The 13,612-nt window shown below is 42.4% G+C and overlaps 1 protein-coding gene across 3 annotated transcripts in view; it reads left to right on the top strand.

Moving 5' to 3' along the window:
* Nucleotides 1-12,304, top strand: part of ANKAR (ankyrin and armadillo repeat containing) — a 70,358-nt gene extending 58,054 nt beyond the window's left edge. For all 3 annotated transcript variants that reach the window (XM_053272991.1, XM_053272995.1, XM_053272981.1), the window contains 4 exons: nucleotides 2,444-2,553; nucleotides 5,361-5,557; nucleotides 7,867-7,913; nucleotides 10,796-12,304. In XM_053272991.1, the coding sequence (XP_053128966.1) occupies nucleotides 2,444-2,553; nucleotides 5,361-5,557; nucleotides 7,867-7,913; nucleotides 10,796-11,019 (578 nt within the window). In that variant the 3' untranslated portion in view covers nucleotides 11,020-12,304. The remainder of the gene's footprint in view (nucleotides 1-2,443; nucleotides 2,554-5,360; nucleotides 5,558-7,866; nucleotides 7,914-10,795) is intronic.
* The last annotated feature ends 1,308 nt before the right edge of the window (nucleotides 12,305-13,612 follow it).

Genomic DNA, 13,612 nt, shown 5'->3' on the forward strand with positions numbered 1-13,612 from the left:
CAAGTCCCTCTGTAGCTGGGATGCCACCATACACTCTTATCACCTTGCCCCAAAAGTGAAGGTTAGAAACAGGTCTGTAGTTCAGGTTGGAGAGATCTGTGGGAAATGGAGTTCCAGCACATTAACCTTTTGCACCAACTATCCTAATGACCACTAGGGGCATTGGGAGTAGAGGTAGTTAGTGAAGGTCTCCTTATCTATCCCTGCTTGCCTCTATTCTATGACCCTTGCCTTGTTTCCTCAGGTACTTCCTGTAGTGAGTCTTCCTTTCCTCCTTAGAGAGAAGATGGAAACATTTCCCTCCCATTATGTAGCTGATAGATAGGATAGGTCTTTCCTATTTCAAATGTACTGCAACAATAAATCAATTTAGTTTAGACTCTACAATGATCTCCATGTGTGTTACTCTAAATAGCTGCAACAACTAAACTCTGTACCTGGAGTGGTAACTGAGCAAAGAGGCACATTTTTAAAGTGGTGATACTCTTCTGTTAATCGGGGGAGAGCAACTGGCCCTATCCAACCCCAGCACAGCATCCCTCCGGTGGCTGCTGGTGGTATCTGTCTTATGTTTCTTTGTAGACTGTTAGCCCTTTGGGGCAGGGATCCATCTTATTACTTTATTATTGTTTTCACTGTGTAAACCACTTTGGGAACTTTTGTTGAAAAGCAGTATATAAATATTCATTGTTTGTCTGTTGTAGCTTCCTTGGTGTTTTGCTAAATAATCACAAAACCCCAACAGGATCAAGGGAGGGCTTTTTAAATAGTGGTCTTACCACTGCCTCCTTGCTCATTTCAAGGCCGAGAGCCACAACGACAAGAGACTTCTGGCATGAGCAGATCTTTTCTAGTAATCACTCATTTTTCTATGCAGGAAAAACGGGGGGAAATATAAAATGGCAAAGTGTGGATCAACATTCATAAGAGAGGATGACAGACAATTGGTATGGAAGTTCAGGATGTAATAGGAGCAATTACAAAATTAATTAATTTAGCCCTGATCCAGCTAAATTTAGTTGTGACTAAATCCCACAGAAAGCAATGCACCTTAAGTTAGTAATAAAGTGTTCTATTGATTTCAACCACACATAGGCCTACTTCTCACTAAAGTGGTAAACTTGTGTTTTTGGAACATACCACTTCAGACTGCAGGTAGGAGCTTTCATGATCTATACTAAGGGATAAGCTTCCAGGGAAATTATTGGCTAGTCTATCTCACACAAGAGCAGGAATTCCAGTACTTGAGAAGAGCACCAGGTACACAATGAACACACATTGGGCCCTGGATCTGAAGCCATGTGTGTCAAAACATACCAAGAGTACTATGGAAGTAATGATAAAAACTGTGGCTATAAAACCATGGATGGATTGATTGATTAGGTGCTGTCAAGTGGGTGTCGACTCTTAGCGACCACATAGATAGATTCTCTCCAGGATGATCTGTCTTCAACTTGGCCTTTAAGGTCTCTCAGTGGTGCATTCATTGCTGTCATTATAGAGTCCATCCACCTTGCTGCTGGTCATCCTCTTCTTCTCTTTCCTTCAACTTTTCCCAGCATTATGGACTTCTCAGGGGAGCTGGGTTTTCACATAATGTGTCCAAAGAAGGATAGTTTGAGCCTGGTCATTTGTGCCTCGAGTGAGAATTCTGGATTGATTTGTTCTATGATCCATTTGTTTGTTTTGCTGGCTGTCCATGGTATCCTCAAATGTCTTTTCCAGCACCAAAGTTCAAAAGCATCAATACTTTTTCCATCTTGCTTCTTCAAGGTCCAGCTTTTGCATCCATAGAGTGTCATGGGGAAAACCATTGACTGAACAATTCTAATCTTTGTAGTTATAGACACATCACAGCATCAAAATATCCTTTCCAAGGCCTTCATTGCAACCCTACCAAGTGCTAGTCTGCAGCATATTTCTTGACTGCTGGATCCTTTACTGTTGATGGTTGATCCTAAAAGGCAGAAGCTATCCATCACTTCAATGTCTTCATTATCTATTCTGAGGCTGGTTGCTGCACCCATTGTCATTAATTTAGTCTTTTTTACATTTAGTTGTAGTCCCATTTTTTTTGACTGTGCTCCTTGGCTTTCATTACTAGAGCTTGCAGATCATCTGCATTCTTAACTATCAGAATAGTGTCATCAGCGTAGTGCAGGTTATTGATGTTTCTTCCTCCAACTTAAAAACCACGCTCATCATCTTCATGGACATTATTAAAAATTTTAAAGAATAACATTTGACTGCTGGATATAGTGGGTGCAATTGAAAGTTTCCCTTTCTAACTCCAGAATAAGGAGTTTTAAGGCTCCTTGTGCCAGTGTAAGGGAAACCATGGATACCACCCAGTGGGGGAAAGTTTTTTGTATAATTTTAGTACAGTTTATGAGTATGTGTGTATATATGTATGTATAATTGTAATATCTATTTTCATATGTAGGGAAATTATTGGCTAGTTTGGCTCACACAAGAGCAGGCATTCCAGAAGCAATTACATGCTTGGGGACTGTTCAGCGTCTTTGTTATCATTTATATGCAAAGGAAGAAGAGGTAAGGATTTTAATGGTTTTTTAAAAAAATTCTTTTTAAACAATTCAATCTAAGTTTTCAAATATAATTAACCAGTAAGATTTTATGGGGATACTGATGAAAGCATTCATTATGCTGAAATAAATAAATAAACAAACAAACCGAGTATTTAAGCATAGTATTGAACCAAAGCTACATGTGTACTGTAACAATCCTAAATTTTTGCTCTGTCAGGATTAATCCAAAATAATTGCCATCAGTTGATTTTTGTATTCATACTCAATAATGAAGATCAGAATTAATCCTTCACTAAAAAGCACACAATCTGGACATCGCCCCCATCCTGCGTGCCAGGTTACCTGGAGGGGTTGGGCAGGTGATGTCCAGCATCTCTAGTGGTCTAGGGGCTTGGCAGCAGAAACAGGTGGGGTCACCCAGAATAGAGAATGCCACTGATGACGTCAGACCAAAGGAGAACAACTAGGATGAGACATCTGAGTCACAACAGCAACATCATTAGATGAATGGGGGTGGTGCTGGGGATGAGGGTGGAGGCACAAGAGAAATATCAGGGAGGCACAGATGGGGGGAACAGAAAGAGAGACAACTTTATTGAGGCCAGGGGCAGAGCCATAATAGGGCGGATGGGTTCAAAGAACCTGGGCCACCCAGCTCCTGTGAGCTACCTGACTAGTGGCCAGAGCCCCGGAAAGGCTGTGAGAGCCCTCTGGAGCACATTCCCAGCTGGCATTTGCTGGTTGGGTGCACATTTCCCCCATTCACTTCGCGAGGAAGAAAACAAACAAAATGCACACCCGTCCGGCTGAGTGCATGAATTTCCCTTACTCTGCTTCGCTTGAGGTGCAGCAGAGCTTCCATTGTTTCTGTTGTCAGTAGTGCTGTGCCAAGAGCAGGCACGTTGTTTTAAGTAGCTGTACAATGACACTCTGGCATAACACTACCAGGGTCGGCTTGCTTCCATACGTGCAGCAGTGCTGGCCCATCAGGAATGCCAACATTGTCTTGTGCATCATGTGGGCCACTGGCCCAGTCCACATATTTGTGTCCAGCAGCTTTCTGCGGGTGCACTGCTGCACACACACAACCTCTGTGCCTGTGCACTCTCCACACTATCCTCAAATTCAGGTTCCCCCCTCCACCACACCAAATGGGCAACTAGTGGTGAAAGCTGACTTTCCCAGACAAATAGTAGAGAATACATGTACAAACCTGATCCAGTATGAATCCCTGCATATGCAATCCTGAGTACGTATCACACTAGACAGAACAAAGTGCAGTCTTTGTTGTTGTTTTCTCTATGCAGACCTTATTTACATTTTTATGCTGCCTTTCATCCCTAGACCGAAAGGTAGTTTACAAATATTAAATGTAAAACAACATACCAGAAAAATCACAAAAGCAATTAATCAGTCTCCTCCTTATGCGTGAGGTTTCTAAGGGAGCCAGATGAAAGTAGCTCTCGTCTAGGAATACTGGTTGCTGCTGTCCCTCAACATATCTCCTCTCTCCCTGAATGTGTCACCCGCAACATGCAATGAGAAGTAGCTCCTAGTTCCAGAGCTGATCAGTGAAATTCCTTGGCACTTTATTTATTTATTTTATTTATTAACATATTTTTTATACCGCCCAAAGCTTACGTCTCTGGGCGGTTTACAACAAAATAAAAACAAAGTAAAACATTAGTTAAAACAAAAATGAAAAATTTAAAACTTTAGTCTCTCCTGTACTGTCTCACACAACTCCATTTGGACAATTTTTGTACTTGCACTAGAGCACTCTTGTGCAACTGTGTGAACATTATATTAGACCTTACATGTAGCATTGCATAGTACGTCAGTCACTAAACTTGCCTATGGGCCCATTCATGTTGTGTTCAGTCAACACTTCTACAAGTCTACTGTGTACACAGGTACAGATTTGCACACAGGTATAGTCACCTTAAGTGGTGCAGCAGGGAAATGCTTGACTAAGAAGCAGAAGGTTGCTGGTTCAAATCCCGCTGGTACTATATCGGGCAGCAGCACTACAGGAAGATGCTGAAAGGCATCAGCTCATACTGCGCGGGAGAAGGCAATGGTAAACCCCTCCTGTATTCTACCAAAGAAAACCACAGGGCTCTGTAGGTGCCAGGAGACGACACCCACTTGACAGCACACTTTACCTTTACCTTACATTCATGTTATGTTGAATGCAGGTACAGAAGTACACTTCCTATCTGTACAATGCATTTGAAGGGCCTGTATCCCAGGTTCACTTTTAAAATGAACACAGGTACAGTTATTCACACAAACACATGTATGAGTGTAAGGATGACTGTACACTTGTACAGCATAATGTCTGAATTGGGCTTATGACTAATTGAAAGGTGCAGCAAGTGCCCAACTTTCATAAATACTATATATTCATCGTTCCTTGGCATTTTCTTTCTTGTCTATTCTAAAATTCTGGGTTTGTTTGTTTTTTAATTCAACTTTCTTTTATGGGGAAACTCTCCTTCACTTGAGACCTTCAAGAAGAGGCTGGACAATTATCTTTTGGGAACACTCTACCTTTAGATATTGAGCAAGGAACAGTTGGTCTAGATCAGGAGTGGGCAAACTTGACCCTCCAGATGTTGTTGAACTACAATGGTAGTTCAACAGCAGCTGGAGGGCCAGGTTTGCCGCCCCTGGTCTAGATACAAGGCCCCCTCCAGCTTTACAATTGTATGAGTGTCTGACAGATCCCTTGTTTAATTAAATGTGGCTTGTGTATCTTGAGATCATAACCTAAGTCACCTGAAAGGATTGTTTTATTTCCTCTTCCAGGTTCGTACAGCCATGGCATGTGCTCTGGGATATTTAACTTTTAATCGAACTGCATACCGCCATCTATTAATACAGTGTAGGAATAAGCCCAAACTGTTCAAGAGGCTAATAATGAATCTCAGCAAAGATGGAAAAATAAATTCTGACTTTGTGAAAGAGTTTAAGAGACAAAAGAAAATTGGGCTGCCATCTCTCAGGTAACATGACTAATCTTGACCCCAAAAGAACTCTTGAATAACCTTTATTCTATTCTGCCCTCAAAATCACCTGAAACATGACACAAAGGCTAACAATATCTAAAGCTCTTAGACATACAAAAGCAAAACAACCTGCTAGTTCTAGGTATTGTGTTGGGAAGCTGCTTCTTCCTAGTTCCCAAACTGCTCCAAAGGATGAGTAGATATTTGTGGACAATAAAAGCTAATGAACTATGTATTTCATCCATTAGAGCGGCATCAGCTCTGTTGTATGCCAACATCTCATAGAGTACTATAAATAATAATCAAAGTCTTGATCTTGATGGTTATGTAAGAATTGTAAGATTATTTCTTGACCATAAAAACTCCAGATTAGTCAATGCAGACTGATAATACAGTTTATATGTATTTCCACCCTTCAAATGACATGGTGTAACAAATAGCAGATTTAAGCCCAGGCTTTGTCTCAGAACAAGCCCATGTGAGGGGAAGAAAAATGCTGAATCATTCCCTACATGTTTGCTCAACAAAGGCTGTTCCTTTAAAACTTAAACTATTCCTTTGGTATTTGCTGCCACCACACTCACTTTTTAAACAGAGTTTAAACCCTCCCTGGTGTAGGGGAAATTCCAGGGAACTCTCCTTCTCATTTACCAATGGAAAATTACAAAAACACCTTCCACGTGCAGCCTACACATGATGAGAAAACTTGGTAGGTTGCTGAGCAATTAACATTGAGGCATGTTTGCACCACAGTAAAACCCCTTTTCCTGAATTAAAAATCTACTCAGATAGGTAAAATGCAAAGAACAAAAAGAGAAAAACTTTATTCAAAATACTACAGACTGCTTCAATCTGAGGCTTTCTCAGCTTTAAGCTACAGGTACAAGCAATACTCAGTAACTACAAGAATACTTCAAAAAGCACCCTCAAGCGATATTGGGGCAGCACACATTAAAAATCATGGTTACCCAGCTGTATAGAACATAAATGCAATAAAATACAAAAAGCCCCCTTGAGAGTTTACAGAGACTTTTACAATGCCCTAGTTGGAAAGGGGCATTTGCTCAGTTTGCCTTGACTTGTTACGTTACAAATAAAAACACAAGAAACCAGTTGTAAGGATTTGCACAGCACAAAAGGAAATAAAATAGTGAAACGCAGGCTAGCTATCACATTATTCCCTGTCCACGTTTTCCCAAAGCCCAAAAGCCCTTGGCTTCCTTTCCCCTTGAATTCACCCCAAACTCCAGGAGATAATTCAAGTTTCCTGCAATCCTGTCTCTCAAGGATCTGCAGTTGTCCTTCCATGAGAGAAGTCTCCAGGCTGGCTGTTGGCCATGAGGTAGCCAGACTTCATGGCTGGTGTTCATGAAGCGGGCTCCCCATCCTCTCATTTCCCTCCTAGCTCCTTCTGAGAACAAAGACAAACTTCACTTCCTGCCACCAGGCCCTCTAGGTCCCGGCCACCATGTGCTGAGTGGCTGATCCCCAGAGGTCACTGCCTGTCAGTCAGGACAGGGTTCACTTCTGGTTCAGTCAAATTAAGATGTTTTAATTTAGACCAGGGGCTCTTACCCTTTTTGCCATTACACCCCCATCCCCCACCCCAGATACTCAAGTATTACCCATGGACCTCCATCCCATTTATATATTTTTATAAGGCTCCAGTAAAAATTAGAGGGGGGGGAAATAAGTACTCAGGATAGATATTTCCAATAACTTTATTCTGGCTCACCAGGAAGCAAATTAATTTCAGTGCATCAGAGATTTTCCATGGACCACCTGAACCTAAGCCATGAACTTGGGGTCTGTAGATCCCAGGTTAAGAACTCTTGATAATCTGCACACTGCAGTCATGATTATGCTAAGCATTCACATAAAAATAAATAACTTTACCCCAATATAGCCTTATCTGTATAAGTTAACTGAGTTTCAGACTTACTGAGAGCTGTGTGCTGGGACGGGTAGCCATCTATTTCAGTAAAAATAATGGAGTGTCCTGTGGCATGTAAATAATAAAATGTATTTAGGCATGAGATTCCATGGGCAAGAGCCCATCAAGTAGACAGTGAAGCTGTTCAGTGAAGATAAACTACAAGTTCAGAGACCACTCAGCAAAGGTAGGGAGCTACAATTACAGAACATTTAATAGGTGCATTGAGAATCCCAGTCTGGATTTACAAGAATTCTAAAGCTACGTTCTGCTAGGCCCTTGAAGATCAGTGGAAATACCTTTAGAGCATTGTATCTTCACTGCTTTAGGATTGCTTCTTAACAAGTTCTTAGTGTTTGCTTTTTATTTTCAGCTTGGAGATAAATGGAGGACCACCTGCAGTTCCAATACATATACGAGGTAACTTTTGTCTCTGATATAACTTCCTTAGCTAAATAGCTCATGATTAGTTATGTCCTTCTAGCTACTGAGGCTATTCTCACATACACCCTAACCTTGGCTAGGGATGCCCAGCCCAGGTTAGGCTGTGCATAAGAACCACTAGAATCCAGCATGATCCTGGTGGGGCAGCACCACCTAACGCTATTTACCCCGGCTGTTAGATGAGGTTAAGGGAGCAAGCACTCCCTTACTCCCAGCTACTTGCTCATGTGTGAGCAAGGGCTGCTTCCAGCCCAGATGTACATAGAGACAGGCATCTAGAGCACCTGTCTCTTGGGGGAATCCCCCAACACAGCATGTGTCGTGTGCTGCATTGTGGGTTTTATGGAAGCTGGGACAATGAGTCCCAGCCTCAGATCAATCCGCCGTGCTCCATACTGCATGAAGCAGGGTTGATCGTGAGGGTGCATAGAGTGCACTCCCACCAACAAAACAATGATCATCTGGGGTGAAGGCAAAGTTTGGGAAGCTTTCCACCTGCCTGCCCAGTAGGCCATGTGAATGGCCCCACTCAGTAGCATAGCATTATTTATAACAAACCCTGATAAATTGTTTAATTGTATGAAAAGAGCAGAGGAAGTTCAGTATACTGGTCCAAATCCACATCCCAATAATTGGGTTGTGTCACATTTGTCAGCTGATCTATGGTTGAACAAGTGATTGATAATCTGATAGGGGTTGCACACATTGATTGGGATCCAGAGAAGCAGATGACCGATCCAACAGCAGTCCCTCATGGGGACTGACTTTCAAGGGGGTAACACTGAAAAGCCCCAGTGTGTATTAACTTGTGGTTTTTTTTGGACCCAATCTATTGTTTCCAATGTGGCAATGGGAACTAGATGCAGTTTAGCAGAGGATGCATGTGCAGAAGTCTGCTTCTACATTACATTTATTACCTGTGTTGCCTCAAGCCTACAGAAATCAGTGGATCCATTTATTTATTTATTTTTGCACAATGGAGTACTGAAGTCCCAATGATGTCAAGAACCTACTTTTCTATCAAGTAGATGCAGTCATTAAGGACTTCCACTCATCTCAGTTGGTTTTTTTGGTTTTTTTTTTTTTTTAAGAGCAATGCTCCTAGACTGCACATTTAAATCCAAACACTGGCTGTCATACAGAGCAAGGATGCATTGGTGCAGTGAGAGAGCAGAACTTTCCAACTACCTGCACTGATGCAGCGGGCAAGCAGCAGTTTTTAATGCCTTTCTCTGGTAGCCCTCTGTGCCAACTGAAAATATGCACCTGACGGTTGCACAGTCCTCAAGGACATATTTTTGGCTGGCAAAGAGGGCTTTTTGAGAAAGGAGAGGGCACCAAAAAACCTGCTCTACCGGTTCACTTAGTTGGGAAGTTCTCTTAAGCTGCTCTCACTGCACCTGTGCATCATCATCATCAATTCGATTTCTATACCGCCCTTCCAAAAATGTCTCAGGGCGGTTTACACAGATAAATAAATAAATAAATAAGATGGCTCCCTGTCCCCAAAGGGCTCACATTCTAAAAAAGAAACACAAGATAGACACCAGCAACAGTCACTGGAGGTCCTGTGCTGGGGGTGGATAGGGCCAGTTACTCCCCCCCTGCTAAATAAAGTGAATCACCACGGTAAAAGGTGCCTCTTTGACCAGTTAGCTTGCTCTGTATGTCAGCTACTCATCCCCAGGATTACATTAAGGAAATGTTCAAGCTTTCAGGCAGTAGGTTATGGAGCCATTCCTAGACTAGGATTCTTTAGAGGCATCTTGAAAAGTTCTCCTAAGTGTAGATTCATCTTCTGCATAGGTAAGTATTAAACATCATTAAAGTTTAATGCTGACATTACATAAATAGGCCAGGATCGTCAGTAAGACTTTCCTCCAGATAAATATGAACAGGATTACCCTATAAATCAAGGAGTCAAACCATTAAAAATGTGGGTTTGATTCCGGTTAAGGTTCATCAGTAGTTTTAAATTCTCCTATTCAGACACTAACTTTGAATAGTGATTTAAATGGTTTGCACTGGTGGTTTAGATACATTTCATGCAAAAATAATTTAGAACTCTTTTACCTGCAGTGCAATTCTATAAAATGATGATTTCACTCGAGAGAGAAAATATTGCTCCTCCTACCAATCTGTCTTGCATCTCCTTCTCTTCTTTTCAAATGACTCACTGGGAAATATCCTGGCTGACATACTATGCAAGGAGACGCAGGCTGCTTGAGCACCACCTGCACTCCTGTGCACATGTAAACACCTGTGATGGGGTAGCTGTGCAGGGCAGCAGTGCTTGTGGTAAGAGCTCCATGTATAGGACTGCATTATATGAAGCTCGTTATTTCCAACGGGTGTTGTGTTGCACAACTGCATGCACAGAGAGCGGAGCGCTGATGCCCTGCGGCCCAGCCTCATTGCAGGTGTTTACATGCATGCAGGGGTGTGAGCGATGCTCAAGCAGTAGGTCAGTCACTTTCACCCAATATTGCTGGAGCAAAGCAAGCCCTCACCACCCCTCAAAAGAACCCCACAAGTGTCTGATTAATGAAGTGGTTTTGAGCCAGTTCCATTTTTTGCGTTTAGAGGTTTGGTTCAGGTTCTGTTTGAAGGCAACCAAGAGATGTTAGGTTTAGGTTTAGTTCTGGCTCACAGAAAAAAACTCTCTTAACTAGTTTTTGTGTTCTGGTTCTGTTAGACTCCATGTTCTTACTATTGTGCTTAATCTAGTGCGTAGCCAACACTTTAAGACATTCTTCCTTCTGAAAAAAGAAACAAAATCTGTTATGCTACAGAATGGTCTGAAATATTCTGCAGATGATGCTATCAGTGCATAAGGATGAAATGCTTTTATTTTGCAGAAAAGTCACGGGGCACTGGTGTCAAAATATACAAAACAAAATGCCGTCCGAAGGACTCCCTCTTTTTAGTACCAACGACTCACCTAATGGGAAGATTCAGAGCTCCAGAGAAACCCCGCATTCCAGTATCTGGACATTATACAATGCCACACGCTACAACATCAGACCTCATTGAAGTTTCAAGACCAAGAATTGTTAACATCTACACACTCCGTTCTAACTAGTCGGAAAACAAAGAAAGAAAAAGACCAACTACAATGCAGCAGTACAGAAACAGTGGCTGCTGTTAAGATCTTTATGATACTATTTAATTAGGGTAAAACTACTCTTTGTAGTGATTTGTGCTGAAAGGAGAAAGCTTGTCTGTTAATAATGCAAAGATTTGCTTCAATGGTAAAGAATAAAAACACTGGCCATACATTTAAGCTTTAAAACTGAAAAGCAGCTTATGTGCAGTGTCAGAAGTAGGTGGGGCTAAACTCTTATTTCACAGCACACAGTGAAATGTCTTATAGAAACATAAAGGAGTGCTCTAAATATCAAGACAAATCTTGCAACATATTTTAGTCCCATTTGTGTTAACGCAATCAAGATGGCTAATGAGTTAAATTGATTGGCTAACATTCTCTGCAACGGAAGGAGGGCTGCAGGTCCACATGGAATCTTCAGTAGCCCTGCACTGAAGGCCTTTTGAGCAGTGGTCAGGAAACCAAGGGGAATGGGGGAGCAACTTTCACATATATCTCCCCTCTTTTCTAAAGCCCCTTTCATATGCATAAACATGTTCCCAAAGGCTGCATGATCTCAGGAGCAGATTTATGCAACTGGAAAAGAGGGAAGGGAGAGATGCAAAAAAGGATCTCAGGAGCAGATTTATACAACTGGAAAAGAGGGAAGGGAGAGATGCAAAAAAACTCTGCTTTCCCCATTTGTGCCCAGCCTGCTGCATGAAAAGCCTTTAGTGCAGGCACACCCTGCCTGGAACATTCCCTAAGCCAACAGCCTGTTAGCTTCTGAAATGCCATGGAGAGGAACCGTAAGCCCCTCAGGACCACCTTCTGTGTGCGGTCCTCCAGGAGGGACTGGAGCCACCAAAGTACTGTGCCTCGAAGCTCCACACTGGCAAAGTGGCCCAGAAGGTTACCATGACTGATGGTATCAAAAGTCACTGAGAGACCCAAGAGAACCAACAGGGCTGCACTCCCCCATCTATCCCATGGTGCACGTCATTCCACAGGGTGACCAAGATTATTTCAATCCCAAACTTAGGTTGGAAAACAGATTGGAATGGAATAATTAGTGTCATCCAGAACCTATTTCAGCAGGCCTTCCCCTAACTCTATATATTTCTTTGCGAATGCCCTGTTTTAATGACTGTCTTATCTTGCACTTCTATGATTTGAGAGACTGTTTTACTCTATTTTTAATGAATTTTGTTGTAAGATGCCAAGAATTCATTTATGAATGGCAGCATATAAACATTTGAAATAAATGTTTGTTTTAAAAAGAGCTACCCAGAGCTGAGACACTACTACTCACTCCAACACCCTGCCCCAGAATGAGATGTCTGAAACTGACCTCTGGTTATTTAATTTGGTGGGATCCAATATGGATTTCTTTAAAAGTGGTCTTAACATCCTTTTAGAGCAGAGATGCACAACACAAATGCCCCAGTGGGCTGGAACAAACCATGACTTGGTGCATGGGGGCCAAGGTCAATTTTAAGCATGTTAAATTATGACATAAAATTTAAATGAAAGCAATAATTAGCTACTTGTGGATCTTTTCCTCTCAAGGGACCCACACTTTTATCCAAGGATAGTGGCCAAAAAATAGGCCTTGTGCCTGCTCACTCAATGGAGCACTTGGAGTGCATACCCATCCCAAACCAATGCCAAATCCTCTCATCTCCCTAAATCAATGTGCTTTCAGGCTGCAATCCTAGGGATGCTTACTTGGGAGTGAGCCTTACTGGGTACCCTGTGGAATGTATTTTTGAGAAAATATGCATAGGGTGTTGTTGTAAGGCAGTTTCTGGAGAGGGTGGAGGATGCTCCCCCTCAGAGAGGAGGGGACTGACTGAGTGACCTTCTGCCTTTCTGGGGTGCGCTCTGCCTCTGCCTGCCTGATGCTGCTGCCACCACTGTTCCAGCCCACTCCATCCACTGCCACTCCTGCTTGTCAGTCCATCATGGTTTCATACCTTCCATCTGGACTGAAGTGCCCAACTGCATTGAGCCAGTGCTGCTTTTCAGTGGGACAAGCCCAGAGCTCTCCAGGGCTTCTGCTGCAGATTATTCTTACCTCGGGGCCAGGAAAAAAAGTCCTCGTGGGCCAGATCCAGCGCCTAGGACTTATGTGGTATAGACCTGCTTTAGAATATGACCTACATGATAGAACATGATAGGAAGTGACTTCCTATCCCAGTTTCCACTCTTCCAAAGAGTGCTTTTTATATAAGGAGTACTGGTTATCATCTATTAGACACTGTGAGATCACCCCAGATTGATACAACTCAAACTACATAAGTGCTTCTCTCTCTCTCTCTCTCTCTCTCTCTCTCTCACACACACACACACACGCACACGCACGCCCCAAGAAAGTGGGAGTTTAGCTGGAAGTATGCGGAGGAGCCTGGAACAAGTCCCTGTGACAAGCCCCATGACAGTTAAATAGCTGACCATTACAGCTGAGACCTATCCTTCTAATAAACTATCTCTAAATACTGTAAACAGCCAACAAAAAGTATGAAGATAGACAGCCAGCAGGGGAAGGTGCACTTTTCAGTGTATTGCACAGAATGCCACATCTATGACT

The sequence above is a fragment of the Hemicordylus capensis genome, chromosome 1 (genome assembly GCF_027244095.1).
Source record: "Hemicordylus capensis ecotype Gifberg chromosome 1, rHemCap1.1.pri, whole genome shotgun sequence".
NCBI lineage: Eukaryota > Metazoa > Chordata > Lepidosauria > Squamata > Cordylidae > Hemicordylus > Hemicordylus capensis.